This window comes from Pithys albifrons, chromosome 29 (assembly GCF_047495875.1).
Source record: "Pithys albifrons albifrons isolate INPA30051 chromosome 29, PitAlb_v1, whole genome shotgun sequence".
Lineage (NCBI taxonomy): Eukaryota > Metazoa > Chordata > Aves > Passeriformes > Thamnophilidae > Pithys > Pithys albifrons.
The window spans coordinates 796,194-819,742 of NC_092486.1; the positions used below are offsets into that span (position 1 = coordinate 796,194).

At 64.7% G+C, this 23,549-nt stretch overlaps 1 protein-coding gene across 1 annotated transcript; it reads right to left on the reverse strand.

Moving 5' to 3' along the window:
* On the reverse strand, positions 1 to 15,247 carry MTHFD2 (methylenetetrahydrofolate dehydrogenase (NADP+ dependent) 2, methenyltetrahydrofolate cyclohydrolase). Its single transcript, XM_071579228.1, has 8 exons — positions 15,118 to 15,247; positions 9,934 to 10,118; positions 8,428 to 8,550; positions 7,350 to 7,502; positions 5,682 to 5,789; positions 3,877 to 3,969; positions 2,475 to 2,600; positions 1 to 698 (listed from the first exon to the last, which is right to left on the reverse strand). The coding sequence occupies exons 1-8, from the start codon at positions 15,201 to 15,203 to the stop codon at positions 559 to 561; spliced, it is 1,014 nt and encodes a 337-aa protein (XP_071435329.1). The 5' UTR covers positions 15,204 to 15,247; the 3' UTR covers positions 1 to 558.
* Positions 15,248 to 23,549: the final 8,302 nt, after the last annotated feature.

Sequence of the window (23,549 nt, forward strand, 5' to 3'; positions counted from 1 at the left end):
TCACACTTTATTTAGTCAGCCTGCAATACTCACTATCACTCACACCCCCTCCCTGTGCCCTCGTGGGCACCAAACCCTCCCCACGCTGCTCTTTGGTCAGAAAAAAAAGGCTTTTAAAAAACAAATCCACCCTCCAAATAGCAAATAAAAACCCCAAACCCCAGCTCAGCTGCACCCCAGGACATGTTCCAAGAGCTCTGCCACTGCCCCAGGGCACAAATATGGCTTTAGCTTCACTTTTCAAGTAACTTCTCCTGCAGAAGAGCTCGGCCTGACCCTCCAGCACAGCCCCAGGGGTGGAGCCTTCCCACTGCTCGGGGCCACGGAGCAAATCCCACGGGATTGCTGCTCAGATCCCACTGGATCAGGCTGCCAGAGCAGCCTGGCAAGCAGGAGGAAGCTCCAGGAGATTCCTCCCAGTCCCTGCCAAAGCCACGTGGGAAACCTCCACGTCGCAGCCATGAAATAAATAAAAGTATTGCATTTTCTCTCGGCCTGTTTGGGAGTCAGTTTGGAATGTGGCTTTTCCCAGTGCTCAGGGGGATGGGCCATCCCAGGCTACACACTCAGGGCCTCCAGCTCCTGGGGCTTCTGCAGCTTCTTGGCAGCAATGATGGTGTTCTTCATGAGCATGGCCACGGTCATGGGCCCGACGCCGCCGGGCACGGGCGTGATGAAACTCGCCTTCTTCCTCACCCCTGCAGGGAGGGCACAGCTCAGCACCAACCCAGCTCTGCCCACCCTCACAGCCAACAATCCCTCCCCAACATCCCACCCAGCCCTGCCCTCTGGCAGTGGGAAGCCATTCCCTGTGTCCTGTCCCTCCATCCCTTGTCCCCAGTCCCTCTCCAGCTCTCCTGGAGCCCCTTTAGGCCCTGGAAGGGGCTCTCAGGTCTCTCTGGGAATTCCATCCCATCCCTCCCCACCCTCCCAGCCAACAATCCCTTCCCAATATCCCACCTCACCCCACTCCCTGCCAGTTGAAATCCATCCCAGTGCCAGTTGAACCCCAAGTCTTTCAGCTGCCTCTGGGCTGGAGCTGAGGAGGGGCTGAGACCCCCAGAGCTGCTGGTGGGACGGAGCTGGAGCTGCCAGGGATGGGCAGGAGCCCTGGAATGGGGTGGGATGGAGGGACCTTGAAGGTCACCCAGTGCCACCCCTGCCCTGGGCAGGGACACCTCCCACTGTCCCAGGGGGCTCCAGCCTGGCCTTGGACACTCCCAGGGCTGGGGCAGCCACAGCTTCTCTGGGAATCCCAGCCCAGCCCCTCCCCACCCTCACAGGGAGGAATTCCCTCCCAATATCCCACCCTTTGGGAGTGTCACCTGCATGCTCAGCTTGGTGTCACCTGGCAGGGGCTCTCAGCTCTCCCTTCTCCAGGTGACCCCCCAGCTCTCCCATTCCCAGCAAAGGGACAGCAGAGCAACTCCATGAGAGGCTCCAGTTCCCAGTGGGTCAGGACATTCCCTCATCAGGGTCAGGACATCTCCAAAACATCAATCCCACTGCTTGGTCTCCACCTTCCTATCTCCATCTCAGGTCTCCCTGGAGCCTCCTCTTCTTCAGGTGAACCTCCCCAGCTCTCCCAGCTTCCCATTCCCATTCCCATTCCCTCAGGGCCATCAGCTGAGATCCCACATGGTCCCTTTCCCTCTCCCAGCCCATCCCAGTGCTCCAAACCACCCCAGCAAAGTCCAGCTGGAGAAAGCTCAGAGCAAGGTCTAAGAGCTGATTTCCAGCACAGAAATGTCAAGCCAAGACTAAGTGTGGACCCCACTCATGGTGTTGTTCCTTCATCAGTGTGAACATTCACCCTCCTTCTCTTCCAGGAGGGATTTCCAGTGTCCTTCCCCACTCAACTCCCCACTCCCATCCTTTCCCCTTCTTCTTTTCCTTATCCAGGTGCTGACATCATTTCACTCCCATCCTTTCCTTCCCTTCCTTTCTTTTCCCTTCCACATTTTCCAAAGTGTTATTTTTATGCTTTTACCTTGTTGGATTTTTACAGATAACAATAACCAGAACAGTTTCCCCCTCCCTTCCATTGGCTCATCCCAAGAGCCCCTCTGGAGCTGCAGCCCAGGGAGGAGCCAGGCCAGGGAACACAAAGCAGAAGGGGATTCCTGCACGGTTTTCTTGGGAATTCTTGGAAGAGGCCAAGGGACCCACCTGAGGGAGTCCCCTCTGCAGCTTTCCCAGGCACCTCTTGGGATAACATGGAGCAACACTGGACCAGCACTTTGTCCCCCTACCCAAGTGCTCAGGAAACCCCCAGAGCCTTCCCAAACCTTCAAAATCCACGTCCCCCACCAGCCTGGATGTACCAGGACTTTGTCCCACAACCCAAGTGCTCAGGAAGCTCCTCCAGAGCCTTCCCATACCTTCAAAATCCACGTCCTCCACCAGCCTGGATGTACCAGGACTTTGTCCCACAACCCAAGTGCTCAGAAAACTCCTCCAGAGCCTTCCCATACCTTCAAAATCCACGTCCCCCACCAGCCTGCACTTGGCAGTGACAGGATCCTGCACCCTGGTGATGCCCACGTCGATCACTGCAGCTCCTTCCTTGACCATGTCTGCAGTGATGAGGTTGGGAATGCCTGGAAAAGCAGAGCCACACACTCAGGGGGGTGAACAGCCCTCTGGTCCCACATTCCCAGGAAGTTCTGACCCATCTGGGCCTTCCCAACCCAGTTGGATTCAATAAAATTGAGGGTCTTTTCCAGCCTAACCAACCCTATGAGATGCAGATCTTCCCACAGGGGCACATTCCAGCTCAGGGATTTCACTTTCTAACTCAAAGAGGGAAAATTTAGGTTGGGTATTGGGAGGGAATTCCTCCCTGTGAGGGTGGGGAGAGCTGGGCTGGGATTCCCAGAGAAGCTGTGGCTGCCCCAGCCCTGGGAGTGCCCAAGGCCAGGCTGGAGCCCCCTGGGACAGTGGGAGGTGTCCCTGCCCAGGGCAGGGGTGGCACTGGGTGACCTTCAAGGTCCCTCCATCCCACCCCATTCCAGGGCTCCTGCCCATCCCTGGCAGCTCCAGCTCCGTCCCACCAGCAGCTCTGGGGGTCTCAGCCCCTCCTCAGCTCCAGCCCAGAGGCAGCTGAAAGACTTGGGGTTCAACTGGCACTGGGATGGATTTCAACTGGCAGGGAGTGGGATGAGGTGGGATATTGGGAAGGGATTCTTGGCTGTGAGGGTGGGGAGGGGCTGGGCTGGGATTCCCAGAGAAGACCTGAGAGCCCCTTCCAGGGCCTAAAGGGGCTCCAAGGGCTGGAGAGGGACCTGGGACAAGGGATGGAGGGACAGGACACAGGGAGTCTTCAACATCCTCTGGAGGGGCAGAGGAGGGGCAGGCACTGAGCTCTGCCCTGCGTGAGCAGAGCCAGGACCCTGGAATGGCAGGAGCTGTGCCAGGGCAGGGTTAGGTTGGATCTCAGGAAAAGGTTCTGTTTCCACAGGGTGGTGGGCACTGCCCAGGTTTGGGCACAGCCCCGAGGCTGCCAGAGCTCCAGGAGGGTCTGGATGATGCTCTGGGGCACAGGGTGGGTTTTTGGGGCGGACTCTGATGCTCAGGGGTCCCTCCCAGCTCGGCCTGTTCCCTGATTCCACACTGATGTTCAGGAGCTGTTCAGATGCCCCGGGCATGCCAAGCCCCCCCATGCCAGGTGTTCTTCTCCATTCCAAAGGCTGAGCTACAAACGAACATCCCCCTGGAGCTCCTTGGCTTCACCACAGGGTTAACCAGCTCCACCTACAGCCCTGGGAGCTCCAGCACCTCCCACGCTGCCAGACAGGCCCCAGGACACCCCACAGCGAGGGCTGCCCTCAGGAGCACCCCCTGTGCCCCTGGGCTGTGCCAGCTGCCAGCCCTTACCCGCTGCCGCCACCACGATGTCCGCACGGATCGTGTGCTGCTTCAGCTGCTCCTTGGGCGTGTACCGGTGGGAGATGGTCACTGTGGCATCTCCTGGGGGGGCAATGCCATGGAGCTTGGGCTCCCCAACACCACCCACCCCCAGCCATTGGGCACACCTCCCCCTCAAGGCCCCCCTGTGCTCCTCAGGGCCTGCTGGCAGAGCCCAGGGAGCAGCCTGTGCAGAGGGAAGGGTTGGGGATGGAAGGGGACAAGGACTTGCTGGAGGAGGCTCCAAAATGCCACAAGGAGGCTCAGGGAAGACCTTATTGGTCTCTACAACTCCCTGACAAGATGAAGGAGCAGGTGGGAAGTGGGCTCTGCTCCAGGAACAGGGACAGGGACAGGGACAGGAGGAGAGGGAACGGCCTCAGGCTGTGCCAGGGGAGGGACAGGCTGGATACTGGGGAAATTCCTCCATGGAAAGGGTTGCAAACCCTTGGCACAGGGTGCCCAGGGCAGGGGTGGAGTCACCACCCCTGGAGGTGCTCAAAAAACACCTGGATGTGGCACTGGAGGCCGTGGGTCAGTGCTGAATGTGGCACTGCTTGATGGTCGGATCTGGGAGATCTTTTCCAAACTTAACAACTCTGTGTTTTAAGGCCAGAAAGAACTCCAGAGCCTTGGGCAGGTTCCTGAGGAAGTGCTGGGACACCTGCAGGAGCCTGGGGGGGCAGTGGGGCAGGGAGTGGGGCATTCCCAGGGGCCTGGGGGGCAGTGGGGCACTGCAGAAGCCTGGGGGGGACAGTGGGGGAGGCAGGGGGGCACCCCCAGGGGCCCGGGGGGCAGGGAGTGGGGCACCCCAGCACCTCTGGGGGCAGTGGGGCAGGGAGTGGGGCACCCCCAGCGGGCCCGGGGGGCAGTGGGGCAGGGAGTGGGGCACCCCCAGCAGCCCGGGGGGCAGTGGGGCAGGGAGTGGGGCACCCCCAGCAGCTCTAGGGGCAGTGGGGCACCCCCCCGGGGGCCCGCGGGGCAGTGGGACAGGGTGTGGGGCACCCTCAGCAGCCCGGGGGGCAGTGGGGCACCCCTGGGGGCCCCGGGGGGCAGGCTGTGGGGCACCCCCCGGGGGGGCCCGGGGGGCAGTGGGGCAGGGTGTGGGGCACCCCCAGCACCTCTGGGGGCAGTGGGACAGGGAGTGGGGCACCCCCAGGGGCCCAGGGGGCAGTGGGGCACCCCCGGGGGCCCGGGGGGCAGTGGGGCACCCCCCCGGGGGGGCCCGGGGGGCAGTGGGGCACCCCCCCGGGGGGGCCCGGGGGGCAGTGGGGCACCCCCCCGGGGGGGCCCGGGGGGCAGTGGGGCACCCCCCCGGGGGGGCCCGGGGGGCAGTGGGGCACCCCCCCGGGGGGGCCCGGGGGGCAGTGGGGCACCCCCCCGGGGGGGCCCGGGGGGCAGTGGGGCACCCCCCCGGGGGGGCCCGGGGGGCAGTGGGGCACCCCCCCGGGGGGGCCCGGGGGGCAGTGGGGCACCCCCCCGGGGGGGCCCGGGGGGCAGTGGGGCACCCCCCCGGGGGGGCCCGGGGGGCAGTGGGGCACCCCCCCGGGGGGGCCCGGGGGGCAGTGGGGCACCCCCCCGGGGGGGCCCGGGGGGCAGTGGGGCACCCCCCCGGGGGGGGCCCGGGGGGCAGGGTGTGGGGCACCCCCCAGGGGGCCCGGGGGGCAGGGTGTGGGGCACCCCCCGGGGGGGGCCCGGGGGGCAGGGTGTGGGGCACCCCCCGGGGGGGCCCGGGGGGCAGGGTGTGGGGCACCCCCCAGGGGGCAGTGCCCTACCTCCGGGGCGCTCGTGCCTGCCGTCCGTGTGCAGCAGCATCGCGATGGGCATCCCCACGTTCTTGGACCTTCCTGCCACCACCACGTTCCTGCCCAGCGTTGGGATCCCTGCAGGGGGCAAGGTCAGACACCCACAGAGGGTTCTGGGTGAGAAGGGACCCATCAGCACCACTCACCCAGCTCCTGGCCCTGCACAGACACCCCAAGTGCCACCCTGTGCCCCAGAGACCCTCCTGGAGCTTTGGCAGCCTCAGGGCTGTGCCCAAACCCTGGGTAGTGCCCCCACCACGTTTCCCTGAGATCCCACCTAACCCTGCCCTGGCACAGCTCCAGCCATTCCCTGGCACAGCTCCAGCCATTCCATGATCCTGGCACTGCCACAGGGAGCAGAGATTGGTACCTGCCCCTCTGGATGTCAGAAACGAGCCTCAGCTTGAAACAAAGACAAAACAATATGGCTTCAAATGTAACTATATCATTGCCAGCTTTTGAGTTTGCTGAGACTTTGCAAAATGTGTTTGCAAGTAGGGCCAGCCCAAGCAGAGGGCAGTTCAGATAAAAAGAGGACTGGAGCCAACTTGGGTATGTGAAGCCAAGATAAGAGGACTTGCCTGAACGGAGAAGCAGCTCGATTTTCTTTGTGGCAACATCATTTCCTTAAAACAACCCCAAAAGTGGCCCAAGAGAAGCACCAGGACCACCCCCCCCTGCACTGACCCCCTCAGGCCTCCAGACACCCCCAGGAATGGGGCACTCCCACCAGATGGCCCATCCTGGGAGCTGGCCATCATTCCAAGGCTTTGGGAGCCTCCAGCCCCAGTGACCACAGGAGCTCCTCCATCCCAGGGCTCCCCCAGGGCAGGGCACACACAGCACAATCTGCTTTCTCCCAGATCTTTCCCAAAATCCCTCAGAAGCAGGAAAACCACCCCCATGTTTCACCTCTTGCTTGACAAGGAGTGAAAACAAGCCATTCCAGGGGCCTGTCCCTGCTCACAGAGATGGAGCTGCCCCTCAGGAGGAGCTGCAGACCCCAGGGAGGTCTGACCTATCTGACCTTCTCCAGCTGAGCACCCCAAGTGCCCTCAGCTGCTCCTCAGGGGGCCCCTCCAGACCCTTCCCCACCCTCGTGGCCTCCTTTGCACACTCTGCAATGGCTCAATCTCTCCCTTCATTGTGTCCCCCCAACCTGCCCCAGCACTGCAGGTGGGGCTGCCCCAGCTCAGAGCAGGGCACGACAATCCCCTCCCTCCCCTGATGCCCCCCAGGGCAGGGATGTCCAGGGCACTGCTGACTCATGGCCAACTGTCCAGTGAGCAGGACCCCCAGGGCCCTTTCCCAGCCCCACACAGTGCCAGGGCTGCCCATGCCAGGGGCAGAATCCAGCCCTTGCCCTTGTGGAGCTTCCCATGGGTGGGGATTGTCCATCTCTGGTCTGTGGAGGCCTCTCTGCCCTGTTTGGTGTCCTTGGCCAACTGACCCGGCATCGCTTTGAGCTGAAGATGTTGGAGAGCCCAGGGCTGGGGATGGAGCCCTGTGGTACCCACAGTGCCAGCCTGATGCCCCCCATCACCCAATTCAGCTCCTCCCCACATCCCCCAGCCCCACACCAGTGCCCAGCTGGGCTGTTTGGGAGGCAGCCCCACCCTGGGGGCCAGCAGCTCTCACCAGTCCTCTGGATGATCTCCCAGACGCCCCAGGGCGTGGCTGGCAGCATGGAGTCCTGGTCCAGGCACAGGCGGCCCACGTTGAGCACGTGGAACCCGTCGACGTCCTTGGCGGGGCTGACGGCGTTGCACACACGGCGCTCGTCCATGTGCCCTGCGGGACCCCCAGTCAGGCCTGCCCAGCTCTGCCCAGGCTGCAGGGGCACCCCGAGCTCCAGGCGGGGCCACCAGCCCTGGGCCACAGTGCTGGGCACACAATGGAGCTGCAGTTCTGATTCGGAGCCCGGAGCCGGAGCCAGTTCTGATTCGGAGCCCGGAGCCAGAATTAGTTCAGAGCCCGGCCCGGAGCCAGTTCTGAGCCCGGCCCGGAGCTGGAGCCAGGGGCAGTTCTGAGCCCGGCCCGGAGCTGGAGCCAGGGGCAGTTCTGAGCCCGGCCCGGAGCTGGAGCCAGGGGCAGTTCTGAGCCCGGCCCGGAGCTGGAGCCAGGGGCAGTTCTGAGCCCGGCCCGGAGCTGGAGCCAGGGGCAGTTCTGAGCCCGGCCCGGAGCTGGAGCCAGGGGCAGTTCTGAGCCCGGCCCGGAGCCAGGGGCAGTTCTGAGCCCGGCCCGGAGCCAGGGGCAGTTCTGAGCCCGGCCCGGAGCCAGGGGCAGTTCTGAGCCCGGCCCGGAGCCAGGGGCAGGTCAGAGCCCGGCCCGGAGCCGGGGGCAGGTCAGAGCCCGGCCCGGAGCTCAGGCTCTGACCCCAAAGCACCAAGCCCTTCAAGCCTGGGAGGCTCCTCAGCCCCTCCAGCTCAGATTCCCCAGCTGAGGGGCCTGGGAGCACTTGGGAATTGCAGCCCTGCTCCCACTGAGGTATTTTTAGGCAGCCCCAAAGCCACAGCTGAGTTCAGATCCCTGGCTCTGGAAGTTGATACTCCCAACCCAGGAATAGATCCTGGGCCCCCAGAAACCCAACTCCTGCAGGCAGCTGGTGCTGAGGAGCTGCAGGGCCATCTCTGAGCTCCTTCAGGGCAGGATCCCACCTCTGCCAGCCCCTGGAAAGCCCTGCAGGAAGGGAGGAGGTGGAAGCTCAGCCCCTCACCTGGCAGAGGGAGCTGCACCAGCACCCCATCCACGTTGGCATCGTCGTTGAGTTTGGCAATGAGGTCCAGCAGCTCCTCCTCAGAGACGGACTCTGGTCTGAGGATGGTCTCACTGCTGATCCCTGCCAAGGAAACACCTCCTTAGGGAGCCAAGGCTGGGCTGAGGCAGCAACTCCCCTCATCCCTGGGGATTTAAGCTGCCCTGTTTCATTGCTCTGCCAAACCCCAGAGGAGCGGATGGATTGTGCAACAAGGAACAGCTTCCAGGCTGGAGACGCCTTCCCAAGCCATGGGAGTGATGGCTGAGGACAATTAGAGCATGTTAATGAGCTGGGAAACTGTTTGAGAGCCTCCCAGTGCAGGGAGGGCTTGGAGAGACCCAACCAAGAATGACAATAAACCTCATCCTATGATCCCTCTGGACATGGCAGGAAGGGGAATGTCAGCCCAAAAATCTCAGCCCCAGCAAGGTAAAGTGACACCTCCTTGAGCAGGACCTGGGGCTGCAAGAGGGGCAGGACTCAGAGGGCAGGGAGAAAAGGAAACAAAGCTCTTCCTGTGCTTTCATGGCCCTGGGAAGGCTGAGGGTGCCAAGCACAGAGCCTGGTGTTGGCCTGAGGGATTCCAGTGGCACAAGTTCATCAATCCCACCCCAGCACCATCAATGCAGCAACAAGAACCCACAGTCCAGGGGAAGGTGGCTGAGCTCAACAGCCCCCAGGGTGGATTCATCCCCAAAAGCCTCCCCAGCCCCCAGCAGGGAGGATGCCCACCCAAAGCCCCAGAAGCCTCCCCAGCCCCCAGCAGGGAGGATGCCCACCCAAAGCCCAGAATTCTCCCCAACTCCCAGCAGGGAGGATGCCCATCCAAAGCCCAGAAGCCTCCCCAGCCCCCAGCAGGGAGGATGCCCATCCAAAGCCCCAGAACCCTCCCCAGCTCCCAGCAGGGAGGATGCCCACCCCAATCCCAAAAACCTCCCCAGCCCCCAGCAGGGAGGATGCCCATCCAAAGACCAGAAGTCTCCCCAGCCCCCAGCAGGGAGGATGCCCATCCAAAGCCCAGAATTCTCCCCAGCCCCCAGCAGGGAGGATGCCCATCCAAAGCCCAGAAGCCTCCCCAGCCCCCAGCAGGGAGGATGCCCATCCAAAGCCCAGAATTCTCCCCAGCCCCCAGCAGGGAGGATGCCCACCCAAAGACCAGAAGCCTCCCCAGCTCCCAGCAGGGAGGATGCCCATCCAAAGCCCCAGAAGCCTCCCCAGCCCCCAGCAGGGAGGATGCCCATCCAAAGCCCCAGAAGCCTCCCCAGCTCCCAGCAGGGAGGATGCCCATCCAAAGCCCCAGAAGCCTCCCCAGCCCCCAGCAGGGAGGATGCCCATCCAAAGCCCCAGAAGCCTCCCCAGCCCCCAGCAGGGAGGATGCCCACCCAAAGCCCAGAAGTCTCCCCAGCTCCCAGCAGGGAGGATGCCCACCCAAAGCCACCCCTGGGAAGGGAGCCCAGGCCATACCCACGTCAGCTGCCGCCTTGGTCTTGTTGAGCACGTAGGAGTGGCTGGCAGGGTCCTGCCCCACCAGCACCACGCTCAGGTGGGGCCTCCTGTGCCCTGCTGCCACCCACTGCTCCACCTCGTGCCGCGCTTCCTGCCGGATCTGCCGCGCCAGCTTCCTGCCCGAGATCACCACAGCGTCGGCCCTGCCAAACCGGGGGGCATCAGCACCCTGGGCACCTCCATGGGCACCTCCACGGCCAGGTGGGGCTCCCTGTGCTCCCCATGCCAAGGGAATTGCAGGGAACTCTGGACTCCAAGGGCTCTTCCTGCTCAGAGACCCCAGGGAGTGGGATCAGGGGCTGAGAGGAGCCAGGGAGTGATGGAGCAACAAGTGTCACCACAACATGAGCACCCTCAGCATCTCCACAGCCAGAGCTCCCTGTGCTCCCAGTGCCATGGGAATTGCGGGGAACTCTGGTCTCCAAGGGCTCTTCCTGCTCAGAGACCCCAGGGAGTGGGATCAGGGGCTGAGAGGAGCCAGGGAATGATGGAGAAAGAAGGATCAGAATCCTCAGGACCATCAACTCCAAGCTTTGTACAACACAGACCTGGAAAAGCAGGAGCCAACCACAGCAAGGGGGGGAAAGGCTCTTTGCCCTGAGCTCTGTGCAACTTTATGCTAAATCCCATTAAGCAGCACATTTCAGGCTCAGTTACAGCTCTGCTGGGACCAAACAAGACAATTCCAGAACACCCTGAGCTGGGAGGGACCCACAGGGATCATCCATCCAACCCTGGCCCTGCACAGCCCCAACAATCCCACCCTTGTTGGCCAAAAGCTCCTTGAACTCTGTGGGTTTTTATCTGCAGAAAACTGCAGCTACTGAAATGCTTTTGCAGCCTCTCCCACATCCCTGGATCCTGCCCCTCCTCCCTGCCCTGTGCCAGCACAGCTCCCTGTGCTCCCCAGCTTTGCTCAGCTCCCAGGCCATTTCAAATTGCAGGACACTCTGGTCTCCAAGGCCTCAAGTGACCCTTCCAGAGCCCATCTCACCCCTCCCTGCTCAGGTAACCCTTCCACGAGCCCATCTCACCCCTCCCTGCTCAGGAGACCCTTCCACGAGCCCATCTCACCCCTCCCTGCTCAGGAGACCCTTCCAGAGCCCATCTCACCCCTCCCTGCTCAGGTGTCCTTTCCAGGCTGTTCAAGTTGAACTGGAGGCACTGGTTTCCCATCCCAGTGCCCTTTCCAGGCTGTTCAAGTTGAACTGGGGGCACTGGTTTCCCACCCCAGGCTCCCACCTGCCCCTTCAAACGCTGCCAAAACAGCTCCTTGCCTTTATTTTCAGCCTAAACTGATGCTGGGAATATCCAGTCCCTGCCAAACATTCCAGGCAACTGGACACCCTGAGGTCACAGCTGCTCCTGCCTCAGGGCAGGGTTTGCTCCCACTTGGATTCTTCCCTTCAGGTTATCCCTGTGCCTCTTACTTGAAGGTTATTCCCATTTCCTGATCCCTCTGTGAGAGGATTTGCCTTCCCAAACTTCATTTCAAGGCTTCACTGTGGCACCAACCCAGGGGCACTCCAACCTGTAGTCCCAGGGACAGGCCCTGGAATGGCAGGAACTGTGCCAGGCCAGGGACAGCACCCAGGGAATGGCAGGAGCTGTGCCAGGGCAGGGACAGCACCCAGGGAATGGCAGGAGCTGTGCCAGGGCAGGGACAGCACCCAGGGAATGGCAGGAGCTGTGCCAGGGCAGGGACAGCACCCAGGGAATGGCAGGAGCTGTGCCAGGGCAGGGACAGGCCCCTGGAATGGCAGGAGCTGTGCCAGGGCAGGGTCAGGTGGGATATCAGGAAAAGGTCCTTCCCCCAGAGGGTGGTGGGCACTGCCCAGGGTTTGGGCACAGCCCCGAGGCTGCCAGAGCTCCAGGAGGGTCTGGATGATGCTCTGGGGCACAGGGTGGGATTTGGGGTGTCTGTGAAGGGCCAGGGTTGGATGGAGGATCCCTGGGGGTCCCTCCCAGCTCGGGATACTCTGTGGTTTAAGCCCGGCCTTGCTGCAAGGCCCAGCAGTCCCTGCTCCCTCAGCCCTGCAGCAGGATCAGATGCTGCCCAGCATTCCTGGTGCCTCCCAAAGTGCAGGAACCAGCCCATTCCTGAGGCAATTCCCAGGCAATCTCCACCACAGCCTGCTCTGCTTTGCCCAGCAATCCAGGAGACACAAAGCCCAGGGTGCCCCTCCCAACCCCAACTGCTCCTCACAAACCCAGCCTGGATGGATCTGCTCCCACCGGGATCCTGCCCCGGGTCCAACAGGGCTGCTTTGTGACCCTCTCTGGGGACAATCCCGGAGCTCTGGGGACAGCAGGAACTGGGGAGAACCACCCAAGGGCTGCTCCAGACACAGTGGAGCCTTCTCAGGTGGGAAAAGCCTTTCCCTGAAATACCCACTGGGAGATGTAGAGGAGCTTTCGTGCTTTAATCCCTGCCCTTCCCAAACATGTGGGTTTCCTCATTTACTGGGAATTAAGTGTTACTTCATCCCTACCTGCAACCAGCCCAGTCCAACCCATTTACCCACCAGGCCCAGCCCAGTCCACTGGGGCTCTAATTCCAGTTCCAGCCTCAGCTAAACCTGTGCCAAACTACCAGGTGCCAATTTGGGCGTAAAAGGAATTATTACAAGAGCCCAGCAAGCCAGAGAAGGGAAAATTCCTTAAATCAGAGGCACCTCATGGCAAACCCCACCTGGACCTTCCCTAAGATTGGGCTCCCAGGAATAGGGAGAAGCACCAGGTGCCCTGGGAGCTACAGGGGGCAGAGTGAGCTCAGAGCACCCCTGGGAGCTGGGGGGATGCTCGGGGGGCTCTGCCCCTCTGACCCGGAGGGGGCTCTGCCCCTCTGACCCGGGGGGGGGCTCTGCCCCTCTGACCCGGGGCGGGGGGGGCTCTGCCCCTCTGACCCGGGGCGGGGGGGGCTCTGCCCCTCTGACCCGGGGCGGGGGGGGGCTCTGCCCCTCTGACCCGGGGCGGGGGGGGCTCTGCCCCTCTGACCCGGGGCGGGGGGGGGGCTCTGCCCCTCTGACCCGGGGCGGGGGGGGCTCTGCCCCTCTGACCCGGGGCGGGGGGGGCTCTGCCCCTCTGACCCGGGGCGGGGGGGGGCTCTGCCCCTCTGACCCGGGGCGGGGGGGGGCTCTGCCCCTCTGACCCGGGGCGGGGGGGGCTCTGCCCCTCTGACCCGGGGCGGGGGGGGCTCTGCCCCTCTGACCCGGGGCGGGGGGGGGCTCTGCCCCTCTGACCCGGGGCGGGGGGGGCTCTGCCCCTCTGACCCGGGGCGGGGGGGGCTCTGCCCCTCTGACCCGGGGCGGGGGGGGCTCTGCCCCTCTGACCCGGGGCGGGGGGGGGCTCTGCCCCTCTGACCCGGGGCGGGGGGGGCTCTGCCCCTCTGACCCGGGGCGGGGGGGGGCTCTGCCCCTCTGACCCGGGGCGGGGGGGGCTCTGCCCCTCTGACCCGGGGCGGGGGGGGGCTCTGCCCCTCTGACCCGGGGCGGGGGGGGCTCTGCCCCTCTGACCCGGGGCGGGGGGGGCTCTGCCCCTCTGACCCGGGGCGGGGGGGGCTCTGCCCCTCTGACCCGGGGCGGGGGGGGGCTCTGCCCCTCTGACCCGGGGCGGGGGGGGGCTCTGCCCCTCTGACCCGGGGCGGGGGGGGGCTCTGCCCCTCTGACCCGGGGCGGGGGGGGCTCTGCCCCTCTGACCCGGGGCGGGGGGGGCTCTGCCCCTCTGACCCGGGGGGGATGCCCGGGCGGGGGGGCTCTGCCCCTCTGACCCGGGGGGGATGCCCGGGCGGGGGGGCTCTGCCCCTCTGACCCGGGGGGATGCTCAGGGGGGCTCTGCCCCTCTGACCCGGGGGGATGCTCAGGGGGGCTCTGCCCCTCTGACCCGGGGGGATGCTCAGGGGGGCTCTGCCCCTCTGACCCGGGGGGATGCTCAGGGGGGCTCTGCCCCTCTGACCCGGGGGGATGCTCAGGGGGGCTCTGCCCCTCTGACCCCCTCTGACCCGGGGGGGATGCCCGGGGGGGGGCTCTGCCCCTCTGACCCGGGGGGGATGCCCGGGGGGGGGTGGGCCTCTGCCCCTCTGACCCGGGGGGGATGCCCGGGGTGGGGGCTCTGCCCCTCTCACACCATTTAAATCCAGGGCTGGTGCCTGAGGAATGCCCGGGCAGGGGGATCTCTGCCCCTCTCACTCCAGGGGATGTTCGGGGGTCTCTGCCCCTTTCACCATGGGGATGCCCGCGGGGGGTCCCTCGGCCGCCCGGCCCCGGGGGGGGATGCCCGCGGGGGGTCCCTGTGCCCCCCGGCCCAGGGGGGGGGGGGATGCCCGCGGGGGGGCACAGGGACCCCCGGCCCAGGGGGGGGGGGGATGCCCGCGGGGGGGCACAGGGACCCCCGGCCCAGGGGGGGGGGGGATGCCCGCGGGGGGGCACAGGGACCCCCGGCCCAGGGGGGGGGGGGATGCCCGCGGGGGGTCCCTGTGCCCCCCGGCCCAGGGGGGGGGGGATGCCCGCGGGGGGGCACAGGGACCCCCGGCCCAGGGGGGGGGGGGATGCCCGCGGGGGGGGCACAGGGACCCCCGGCCCAGGGGGGGGGGGGATGCCCGCGGGGGGGCACAGGGACCCCCGGCCCAGGGGGGGGGGGGATGCCCGCGGGGGGTCCCTGTGCCCCCCGGCCCCGGGGGGGGATGCCCGCGGGGGGTCCCTGTGCCCCCCCGGCCCCGGGGGGGGGGGGATGCCCGCGGGGGGTCCCTGTGCCCCCCCGGCCCCGGGGGGGGGGGGATGCCCGCGGGGGGTCCCTGTGCCCCCCCGGCCCCGGGGGGGGGGGATGCCCGCGGGGGGTCCCTGTGCCCCCCCGGCCCCGGGGAGTGGATGCCCGCGGGGGGGCACAGGGACCCCCGGCCCCGGGGGGGGATGCCCCTGCCCGGCTCTCTTCCCGCACCCCCACGCAAGGCGGGCGCGGGATTTCATCAGCCTGCAGCGCCGGGCGCGGCCGCTGGGGGCCCTGCCGGGGCAGCGGCGGGTCCGGCCGTGCCGGGGGCGGGGGGCGATGTGGCCGGGCCGGGTGTCCCCTTGTCCCGGGCCGCGGGCCGGGCCGGGCCGGGCGCTCCCACCCCACATACACCCCCTGCGGGCCATGGGGCCGTACCTGGGCACGCTGAGGTGCAGGCGGCGGGCGCGGGGCCGGAGCGCGGCGCGGCCCAGGGCGCGGAGCGGACACAGCGCGGTTGCCATGGCAACGACAGCGGCGACAGGAGCGGCGACACCGCGACAGAGACACCGGCACTGAGCGCCCCGCGCGCCGCCCGCAGCCTTATAAGGGCGGGCTAAGCCCCGCCCCCCCCGCGCGCGCAGGCCGCAGCCAATGGGTGTTAAAGAAAGGCGGTGATGGGGCGGGGCGAGGCGCGGGGACTGCGCTGCGATTGGGTGAGTTAGGAGGGGTGGGCGGGGCTTCCCGCCGCTAATTAGGACAGGGCGGCGCTGATTGGCTGAGCTCGCGCGCTGCAACACGGGCAGAGGGTTGCGTAAGGCGGGGGCGGATGGGGTGGGATAATGGGAATGGGAATGGGAATGGGATAATGGGAATGGATGGGATAATGGGAATGGATGGGATAATGGGAATGGGAATGGGGGAATGGGATAATGGGAATGGATGGGATAATGGGAATGGGGGAACGGGAATGGGATAATGGGAATGGGGGAATGGGAATGGGATAATGGGAATGGGGGAATGGATGGGATAATGGGAATGGGAATGGGGGAATGGGAGTGGGGGAATGGGAATGGGATAATGGATGGGATAATGGGAATGGGGGAATGGATGGGATAATGGGAATGGGATAATGGGAATGTGGTAATGGGATGATGGGAATGGGGTCGTGGACTGGATAGTGGGAAGGGGTTAATGGAATGGGGTTGTGGAATGAGATAATGGGAATGGGGTAATGGGATGGATAGTGATAATGGCATAATGGAATGGGGGAGTGGGAATGGGGGAATGGGAGTGGTGTAATGGAATGGGATAAGGGGAATGGGATAATGGAATGGATAGTGGTAATGAGATAATGGAATGGGATAATGGAATGGGATCATGGAATGAGGGAATGGGAATGGAGTCATGGAATGGAATTGATTGGGATCATGGAATGTGGTTGTGGAATGGAATCATGGAATGGCTTGAGTGGGAAGAGGTTTTAAGGGTTATCCAGTCCCACCCCCTGCCCTGGGCAGGGACACCTCCCACTGTCCCAGGGACACCTCCCACTGTCCCAGGGGGCTCCAGCCTGGCCTTGGGCACTCCCAGGGCTGGGGCAGCCACAGCTTCTCTGGGAATTCCAACCCTCCCCACCCTCACAGCCAACAATCCCTTCCCAATATCCCACCTCTCTCCCTGCCCTCTGGCAGTGGGAAGCCATTCCCTGTGTCCTGTCCCTCCATCCCTTGTCCCCACTCCCTCTCAGCTCTCCTGGAGCCCCTTCAGGCCCTGCCAGGGGCTCTCAGCTCTCCCTTCTCCAGGTGACCCCCCCCAGCTCTCCCAGTCTGGCTCCAGAGGGGCTCCAGCCCTGGAGCAGCTCCGGGGCCTCCTCTGGACTCTCCAGCAGCTCCACGTGCTCCTGGTGGATCCAGGGCTGGAGCAGCTCTGGGGGGGTCTCACCTGAGGGGTCACAGGGGCAGGACCCCCCTGTGGGCTCAGCCCAGGATGAGGAGGGTCACAGAGAAGGAACCAAAGCCCTGCAGGGAGAGGAGCTAAAGGAGAACCTGGAAGTCCTTGGGAATGTGTGTGGAGCGAGTCCAAGCCCCTCCCGGGGGTTTATTTTCCTTAATTTTACCCTTCGTGCCCCTTGGGCAGGAAAGGAGCCCTTGGAGGTTTATCCCAAGGTTGTGGATGTGTTGGGTAAAGCCTGGGGAGGTTTTTATTCCTCCCTGAGTGTCCAATAAATCCCAGGATCTCCAGCCCCATCCCTCTCCATGTCCAATAAATCCCAGGATCTCCAGCCCCATCCCACTCCATGTCCAATAAATCCCAGGATCTCCAGCCCCATCCCACTCCGTGCCCAATAAATCCCAGGATCTCCAGCCCCATCCCACTCCGTGTCCAATAAATCCCAGGATCTCCAGCCCCATCCCACTCCGTGTCCAATAAATCCCGGGATCTCCAGCCCCATCCCTCTCCATGCCCAATAAATCCCAGGATCTCCAGCCCCATCCCACTCCGTGTCCAATAAATCCCAGGATCTCCAGCCCCATCCCACTCCGTGTCCAATAAATCCAAGGATCTCCAGCCCCATCCCTCTCCGTGCCCAATAAATCCCGGGATCTCCAGCCCCATCCCACTCCGTGTCCAATAAATCCCAGGATCTCCAGCCCCATCCCACTCCGTGCCCAATAAATCCCGGGATCTCCAGCCCCATCCCACTCCGTGCCCAATAAATCCCAGGATCTCCAGCCCCATCCCACTCCGTGCCCAATAAATCCCGGGATCTCCAGCCCCATCCCACTCCGTGCCCAATAAATCCCGGGATCTCCAGCCCCATCCCTCTCCGTGCCCAATAAATCCCGGGATCTCCAGCCCCATCCCACTCCGTGCCCAATAAATCCCGGGATCTCCAGCCCCATCCCTCTCCGTGCCCAATAAATCCCGGGATCTCCAGCCCCATCCCACTCCATGCCCAATAAATCCCGGGATCTCCAGCCCCATCCCACTCCGTGTCCAATAAATCCCAGGATCTCCAGCCCCATCCCTCTCCGTTCCCAGTTCCACACTGTGCCCGTTGTTGGGGCAGTGACACAAATGACACAAAATTAGACATAAATGATACAAAATGAACAATCTCACAATGGTTGTTTTAGTTTTCAGTTCCTCACAGCCACTCCCTGGTTCGAAAGGTGATTTTTCAGGTCAGGAACAGCTCTGCCAACACGAGGGTTGGAGGAGCCGTGGAAGGAGCCAAAAGGGTGGAAACCTGCGGGAGTCAGCGCTGGGAAAAGGGGTTGGGAAACTCTGGGGTGTTTGGGGGGGAATTTCAGCCAGGAGGGAGCTGGGAGGGGTCGGGGAGGGGAAGGGCCTGTGAGCTGGGGGGGCTCTGGGTGGGGAGGGGCTGTGGGGGGGATGCCCAGCCCGTGGGGAGGGGGCTCTGGGGGTCCCAGCCCCATTGGGGGGTCCCCAGGCCTGTGTTGGGAATCCCGGGGGGGTCCCCAGAGGGTCCCCAGGCCCATGTTGGGGTCTCTGGAGGGTGCCCAATCCCATTTCAGGGTGTTCCAGGGGGTCTCCGGAGTGTCCCCGTGTCCCCATCCCTGTCCCCCAATCCCTGTTCCCCCATCCCATGTCCCTATCCCATGTCCCCATCCCTGTTCCCATCCCTGTCCCCACCCCGTGTCCCCATCCCTGTGTCCCCATCCGTCCCCCAATCCCTGTCCCCCAATCCCTGTTCCCCCATCCCATGTCCCCATCCCTGTTCCCATCCCTGTCCCCACCCCGTGTCCCCATCCCTGTTCCCATCCCTGTGTCCCCATCCGTCCCCCCATCCCTGTCCCCCCATCCCTGTCCCCCCATCCCATGTCCCCATCCCTGTCCCCACGCGGGGCCGTTGCCATGGGGACGGGAACGCGGACGGGGACAGCGCCGGGCGAGACCCGCCCCTTCCGGGAATGAGACCGGACAGACAGACAGGACAGACAGACCCCGTTCCCTCTGCCTGATCCCATTCCCTCTCTTTGATCCCATCCCCTGATCTCCCATTCCCTGATCCTATTCCCTCTCCCTGATCTCCCATTCCCTGATCCCTCTCCCTGATCTCCCATCCCCTGATCTCCCATCCCCTGATCTCCCATTCCCTGATCCCTCTCCGTGATCCCATTTCCTGGTCTCCCATTCCTTGATCTCCCATTCCCTGATCCCTCTCCCTGATCCCATTTCCTGATCTCCCATCCCCTGATCTCCCATTCCCTGATCCTATTCCCTCTCCCTGATCTCCCATTCCCTGATCCCTCTCCCTGATCTCCCATTCCCTGATCTCCCATTCCCTGATCCCTCTCCCTGATCCCATTTCCTGGTCTCCCATTCCCTCTCCCCATGAGCTCCCTCTGTGGGTGCTCGGGGGGCTCAGTTGGGACTTTGGGGGGAAAGGCCTGGGGGGCTCTTGGGCTCGGCCTGGGGGAGGGTTTGGGGGGGAGAGGGGTCGGGGGGGGAGGGATTTTGGAGGAGGCTCTGGGGGGTTCCTGGGATGGGAAATGCTGGGGGGGGGGGGGGAAGGGGCTGGAGGGGGGTCGTGGGGAGGGGTCTGGGGTGTCCCACGGGCAATGCTGGGGGGGGGCAGGTTTGGGGCAGGTTTGGGGGTCCCACAGACAGGACTGGGTTTTCGGCAGCTTTGGGGGTCCCACAGGCAGTGCTGGGGTTTGGGGGCAGGTTTGGGGCAGGTTTGGGGGTCCCACGGGCAGTGCTGGGGTATGGGGGGCAGGTTTGGGGGTCCCACAGGCAGGGCTGGGGTTTGGGGGGCAGGTTTGGAGGTCCCACAGGCAGTGCTGGGGTTTGGGGCAGGTTTAGGGGTCCCACAGGCAGTGCTGGGGTTTGGGGGGCAGGTTTGGGGGGTCCCACAGGCAGTGCTGGGGTTTGGGGGTCCCACAGGCTGTGTTGGGGTGTGGGGCAGGTTTGGGGCAGGTTTGGGGGTCTCACAGGCTGTGTTGGGGTGTGGGGCAGGTTTGGGGCAGGTTTGGGGGTCCCACAGGCAGTGCTGGGATTTGGGGGGCAGGTTTGGGGGTCCCACAGGCAGTGCTGGGGTTTGGGGGGCAGGTTTGGGGGTCCCACAGGCTGTGTTGGGGTGTGGGGCAGGTTTGGGGCAGGTTTGGGGGGTCCCACGGGCAGTGCTGGGGTTTGGGGGGCAGGTTTGGGGCAGGTTTGGGGGTCCCACAGGCAGTGCTGGGGTTTGGGGCAGGTTTGGGGGTCCCACAGGCACTGCTGGGGTTTGGGGGGCAGTTTTGGGGGTCCCACAGGCAGTGCTGGGTTTTGGGCAGGTTTGGGGGTCCCACAGGCAGTGCTGGGGTTTGGGGCAGGTTTGGGGCAGGTTTGGGGGGTCCCACAGGCAGTGCTGGGGTTTGGGGGGCAGGTTTGGGGGTCCCACAGGCTGTGTTGGGGTGTGGGGCAGGTTTGGGGCAGGTTTGGGGGGTCCCACGGGCAGTGCTGGGGTTTGGGGGGCAGGTTTGGGGGGTCCCACAGGCAGTGCTGGGGTTTGGGGGTCCCACAGGCTGTGTTGGGGTGTGGGGCAGGTTTGGGGCAGGTTTGGGGGTCCCACAGGCTGTGTTGGGGTGTGGGGCAGGTTTGGGGCAGGTTTGGGGGTCCCACAGGCAGTGCTGGGATTTGGGGGGCAGGTTTGGGGCAGGTTTGGGGGTCCCACAGGCAGTGCTGGGGTTTGGGGGGCAGGTTTGGGGGTCCCACAGGCAGTACTGGGGTTTGGGGGGCAGGTTTGGGGGTCCCACAGGCTGTGTTGGGGTGTGGGGCAGGTTTGGGGCAGGTTTGGGGGGTCCCACGGGCAGTGCTGGGGTTTGGGGGGCAGGTTTGGGGCAGGTTTGGGGGTCCCACGGCAGTGCTGGGGTTTGGGGGGCAGGTTTGGGGCAGGTTTGGGGGTCCCACAGGCAGTGCTGGGGTATGGGGGGCAGGCTTGGGGGTCCCACAGGCAGTGCTGGGTTTTGGGCAGGTTTGGGGGTCCCACAGGCTGTGCTAAGGTTTGGGGGGCAGGTTTGGGGGTCCCACAGGCAGTGCTGGGGTTTTGGGCAGGTTTGGGGGTCCCACAGGCAGTGCTGGAGTTTGGGGGTCAGGCTTGGGGGTCCCACAGGCAGTGCTGGGTTTTGGGCAGGTTTGGGGGTCCCACAGGCAGTGCTGGGGTTTGGGGGGCAGGTTTGGGGCAGGTTTGGGGGTCCCACAGGCAGTGCTGGGGTTTGGGGGGCAGGTTTGGGGCAGGTTTGGAGGTCCCACAAACAGGGCTGGGTTTTGGGCAGGTTTGGGGGTCCCACAGGCAGTGCTGGGGTTTGGGGCAGGTTTGGGGGGTCCTACAGGCAGTGCTGGGGTTTGGGGCAGGTTTGGGGGTCCCACAGACAGGGCTGGGGTTTGGGGGGCAGGTTTGGGGCAGGTTTGGGGGTCCCACGGGCAGTGCTGGGGTATGGGGGGCAGGTTTGGGGGTCCCACAGGCTGTGTTGGGGTGTGGGGCAGGTTTGGGGCAGGTTTGGGGGTCCCACAAACAGGGCTGGGTTTTGGGCAGGTTTGGGGGTCCCACAGGCAGTGCTGGGGTTTTGGGCAGGTTTGGGGGGTCCCACAGACAGGGCTGGGTTTTGGGCAGGTTTGGGGGTCCCACAGGCAGTGCTGGGGTTTGGGCAGGTTTGGGGCAGGTTTGGGGAGTCCCACAGACAGGGCTGGGGTTTGGGGCAGGTTTGGGGGTCCCACAGACAGGGCTGGGGTTTGGGCAGGTTTGGGGCAGGTTTGGGGAGTCCCACAGACAGGGCTGGGGTTTGGGGCAGGTTTGGGGGTCCCACAGGCTGTGTTGGGGTGTGGGGCAGGTTTGGGGGTCCCACAGACAGGGCTGGGTTTTGGGCAGGTTTGGGGGGTCCCACAGACAGGGCTGGGTTTTGGGCAGGTTTGGGAGTCCCACAGACAGGGCTGGGTTTTGGGCAGGTTTGGGGGTCCCACAGACAGGGCTGGGTTTTGGGCAGGTTTGGGGGGTCAGAGCCCCCCAGGAGCCGAGGAGGGCAGGGGGGAGGCCCAGGGGGCTCTTCAGGGGCGAGCCCTGGGTGGGATCGGCCTGGGGGTCCCAGCCGTGGCTTGGGGGGTCCCTGGGGGAGTGTGGAGTGGGGAGGGCCTTGGAATGAATCCTTGGGAATGTTCCAGAAGGGGCTGAGGAAGACCCTGGGGGGACGAGGAAGCTCTGGGGGTGCCGAGAGGGGTTTCGGGGAGGAAGCTTTGGAAGAAGGTGGGAGGAGCAGGAGGATCCCAAGTGGGAAGAGGTCCCCAACCCCTGCCTGTGTCCCCAACCCCTGTCCCTGTCCCCAGCCCGTGTCCCCAACCCCTGCTCATGTCCCCAACCCCAGCCCCTGGCCCCAGCCCCTGTCCCCAACCCCTGTCCCCAGCCCCTGTCCCCGGCCCCAGCCCCTGTCCCCAGCCCCTGTCCCCAGCCCCAGCCCCTGTCCCCAGTTCCTGTCCCTGTCCCCAGCCCCTGTCCCCAGCCCCTGTCCCCAGCCCCTGTCCCTGTCCCCAGTCCGTGTCCCCAATCCCAGCCCCTGTCCCCAGCCCCTGTCCCCGGCCCCAGCCCCTGTCCCCAGTTCCTGTCCCTGTCCCCAGCCCCTGTCCCCAGCCCCTGTCCCTGTCCCCAACTCCTATCTCTGTCCCCAGTCCCTGCCCCTGTCCCCAGCCCCTGTCCCCAGCCCCTGTCCCCAGCCCCTGTCCCCGTCCCCAGCCCCTGTCCCCAGCCCCTGTCCCTGTCCCCAACTCCTATCTCTGTCCCCAGTCCCTGTCCCTGTCCCCTGCCGCTGTCCCCAGTCCCTGTCCCCGTCCCCAGCCCCTGTCCCCAGCCCCTGTCCCTGTCCCTGTCCCCAGCCCCTGTCTCTGTCCCTGTCCCCAGCCCCTGTCCCCGTCCCCAGCCCCCGTCCCCAGCCCCTGTCTCTGTCCCTGTCCCCAGCCCCTGTCCCCGTCCCCAGCCCCCGTCCCCAGCCCCTGTCTCTGTCCCTGTCCCCAGCCCCCGTCCCCAGCCCCCGTCCCCAGCCCCCGTCCCCAGCCCCCGTCCCCAGTCCCTGCCCCTGTCCCTGTCCCCAGCCCCTGTCCCCGGCCCCAGCCCCTGTCCCCAGTCCCTGTCCCTGTCCCCAGCCCCTGTCTCTGTCCCTGTCCCCAGCCCCTGTCTCTGTCCCCAGCCCCTGTCCCCAGTCCCTGTCCCTGTCCCCAACCCCTGTCCCTGTCCCCAAACCCCTCGGAATTCCCAGGCTGAGTGGGATGAAAGCAAAGGGAGTCTCGTGTGGGTACAAAGGAGCGAGAGATGAACCCACGGTGGGGTTTGTGGTTGGGTTTGGGAGCTCCGACTCTCAGGGGGGGTTGGGTTTGTGGAGGGGTTTTGGGAAGTGGAAAATTTACTGGTGGTGGCTGCAAAAGGGGTGGCACCAAATAATCCAGGGGGAAACTGGGGCTGTTTCCTCTCCAGGGGGAAACTGGGGCTGTGTTTCCTCTCCAGGGGGAAACTGGGGCTGTGTTTCCTCTCCAGGGGGAAACTGGGGCTGTGTTTCCTCTCCAGGGGGAAACTGGGGCTGTGTTTCCTCTCCAGGGGGAAACTGGGGCTGTGTTTCCTCTCCAGGGGGAAACTGGGGCTGTGTTTCCTCTCCAGGGGGAAACTGGGGCTGTGTTTCCAGGGGGAAAGTGGGGCTGTGTTTGCACTGAACTCCAGCTTTGTGCAGTTTATTTCTTGTTTCCTGTTTCTAAATCCTACAAGTTGAAGTTGCTTTTAGCAGCTGCTCCCCCAGGCCTTGAACTTTGTTCCTTTGGAGGTTAGAGGAGGAAGAAGGAGTTCTGAAGGCAGGCAGGGAGTGTTCAGCCTCAGGGAGGTCTCTCCT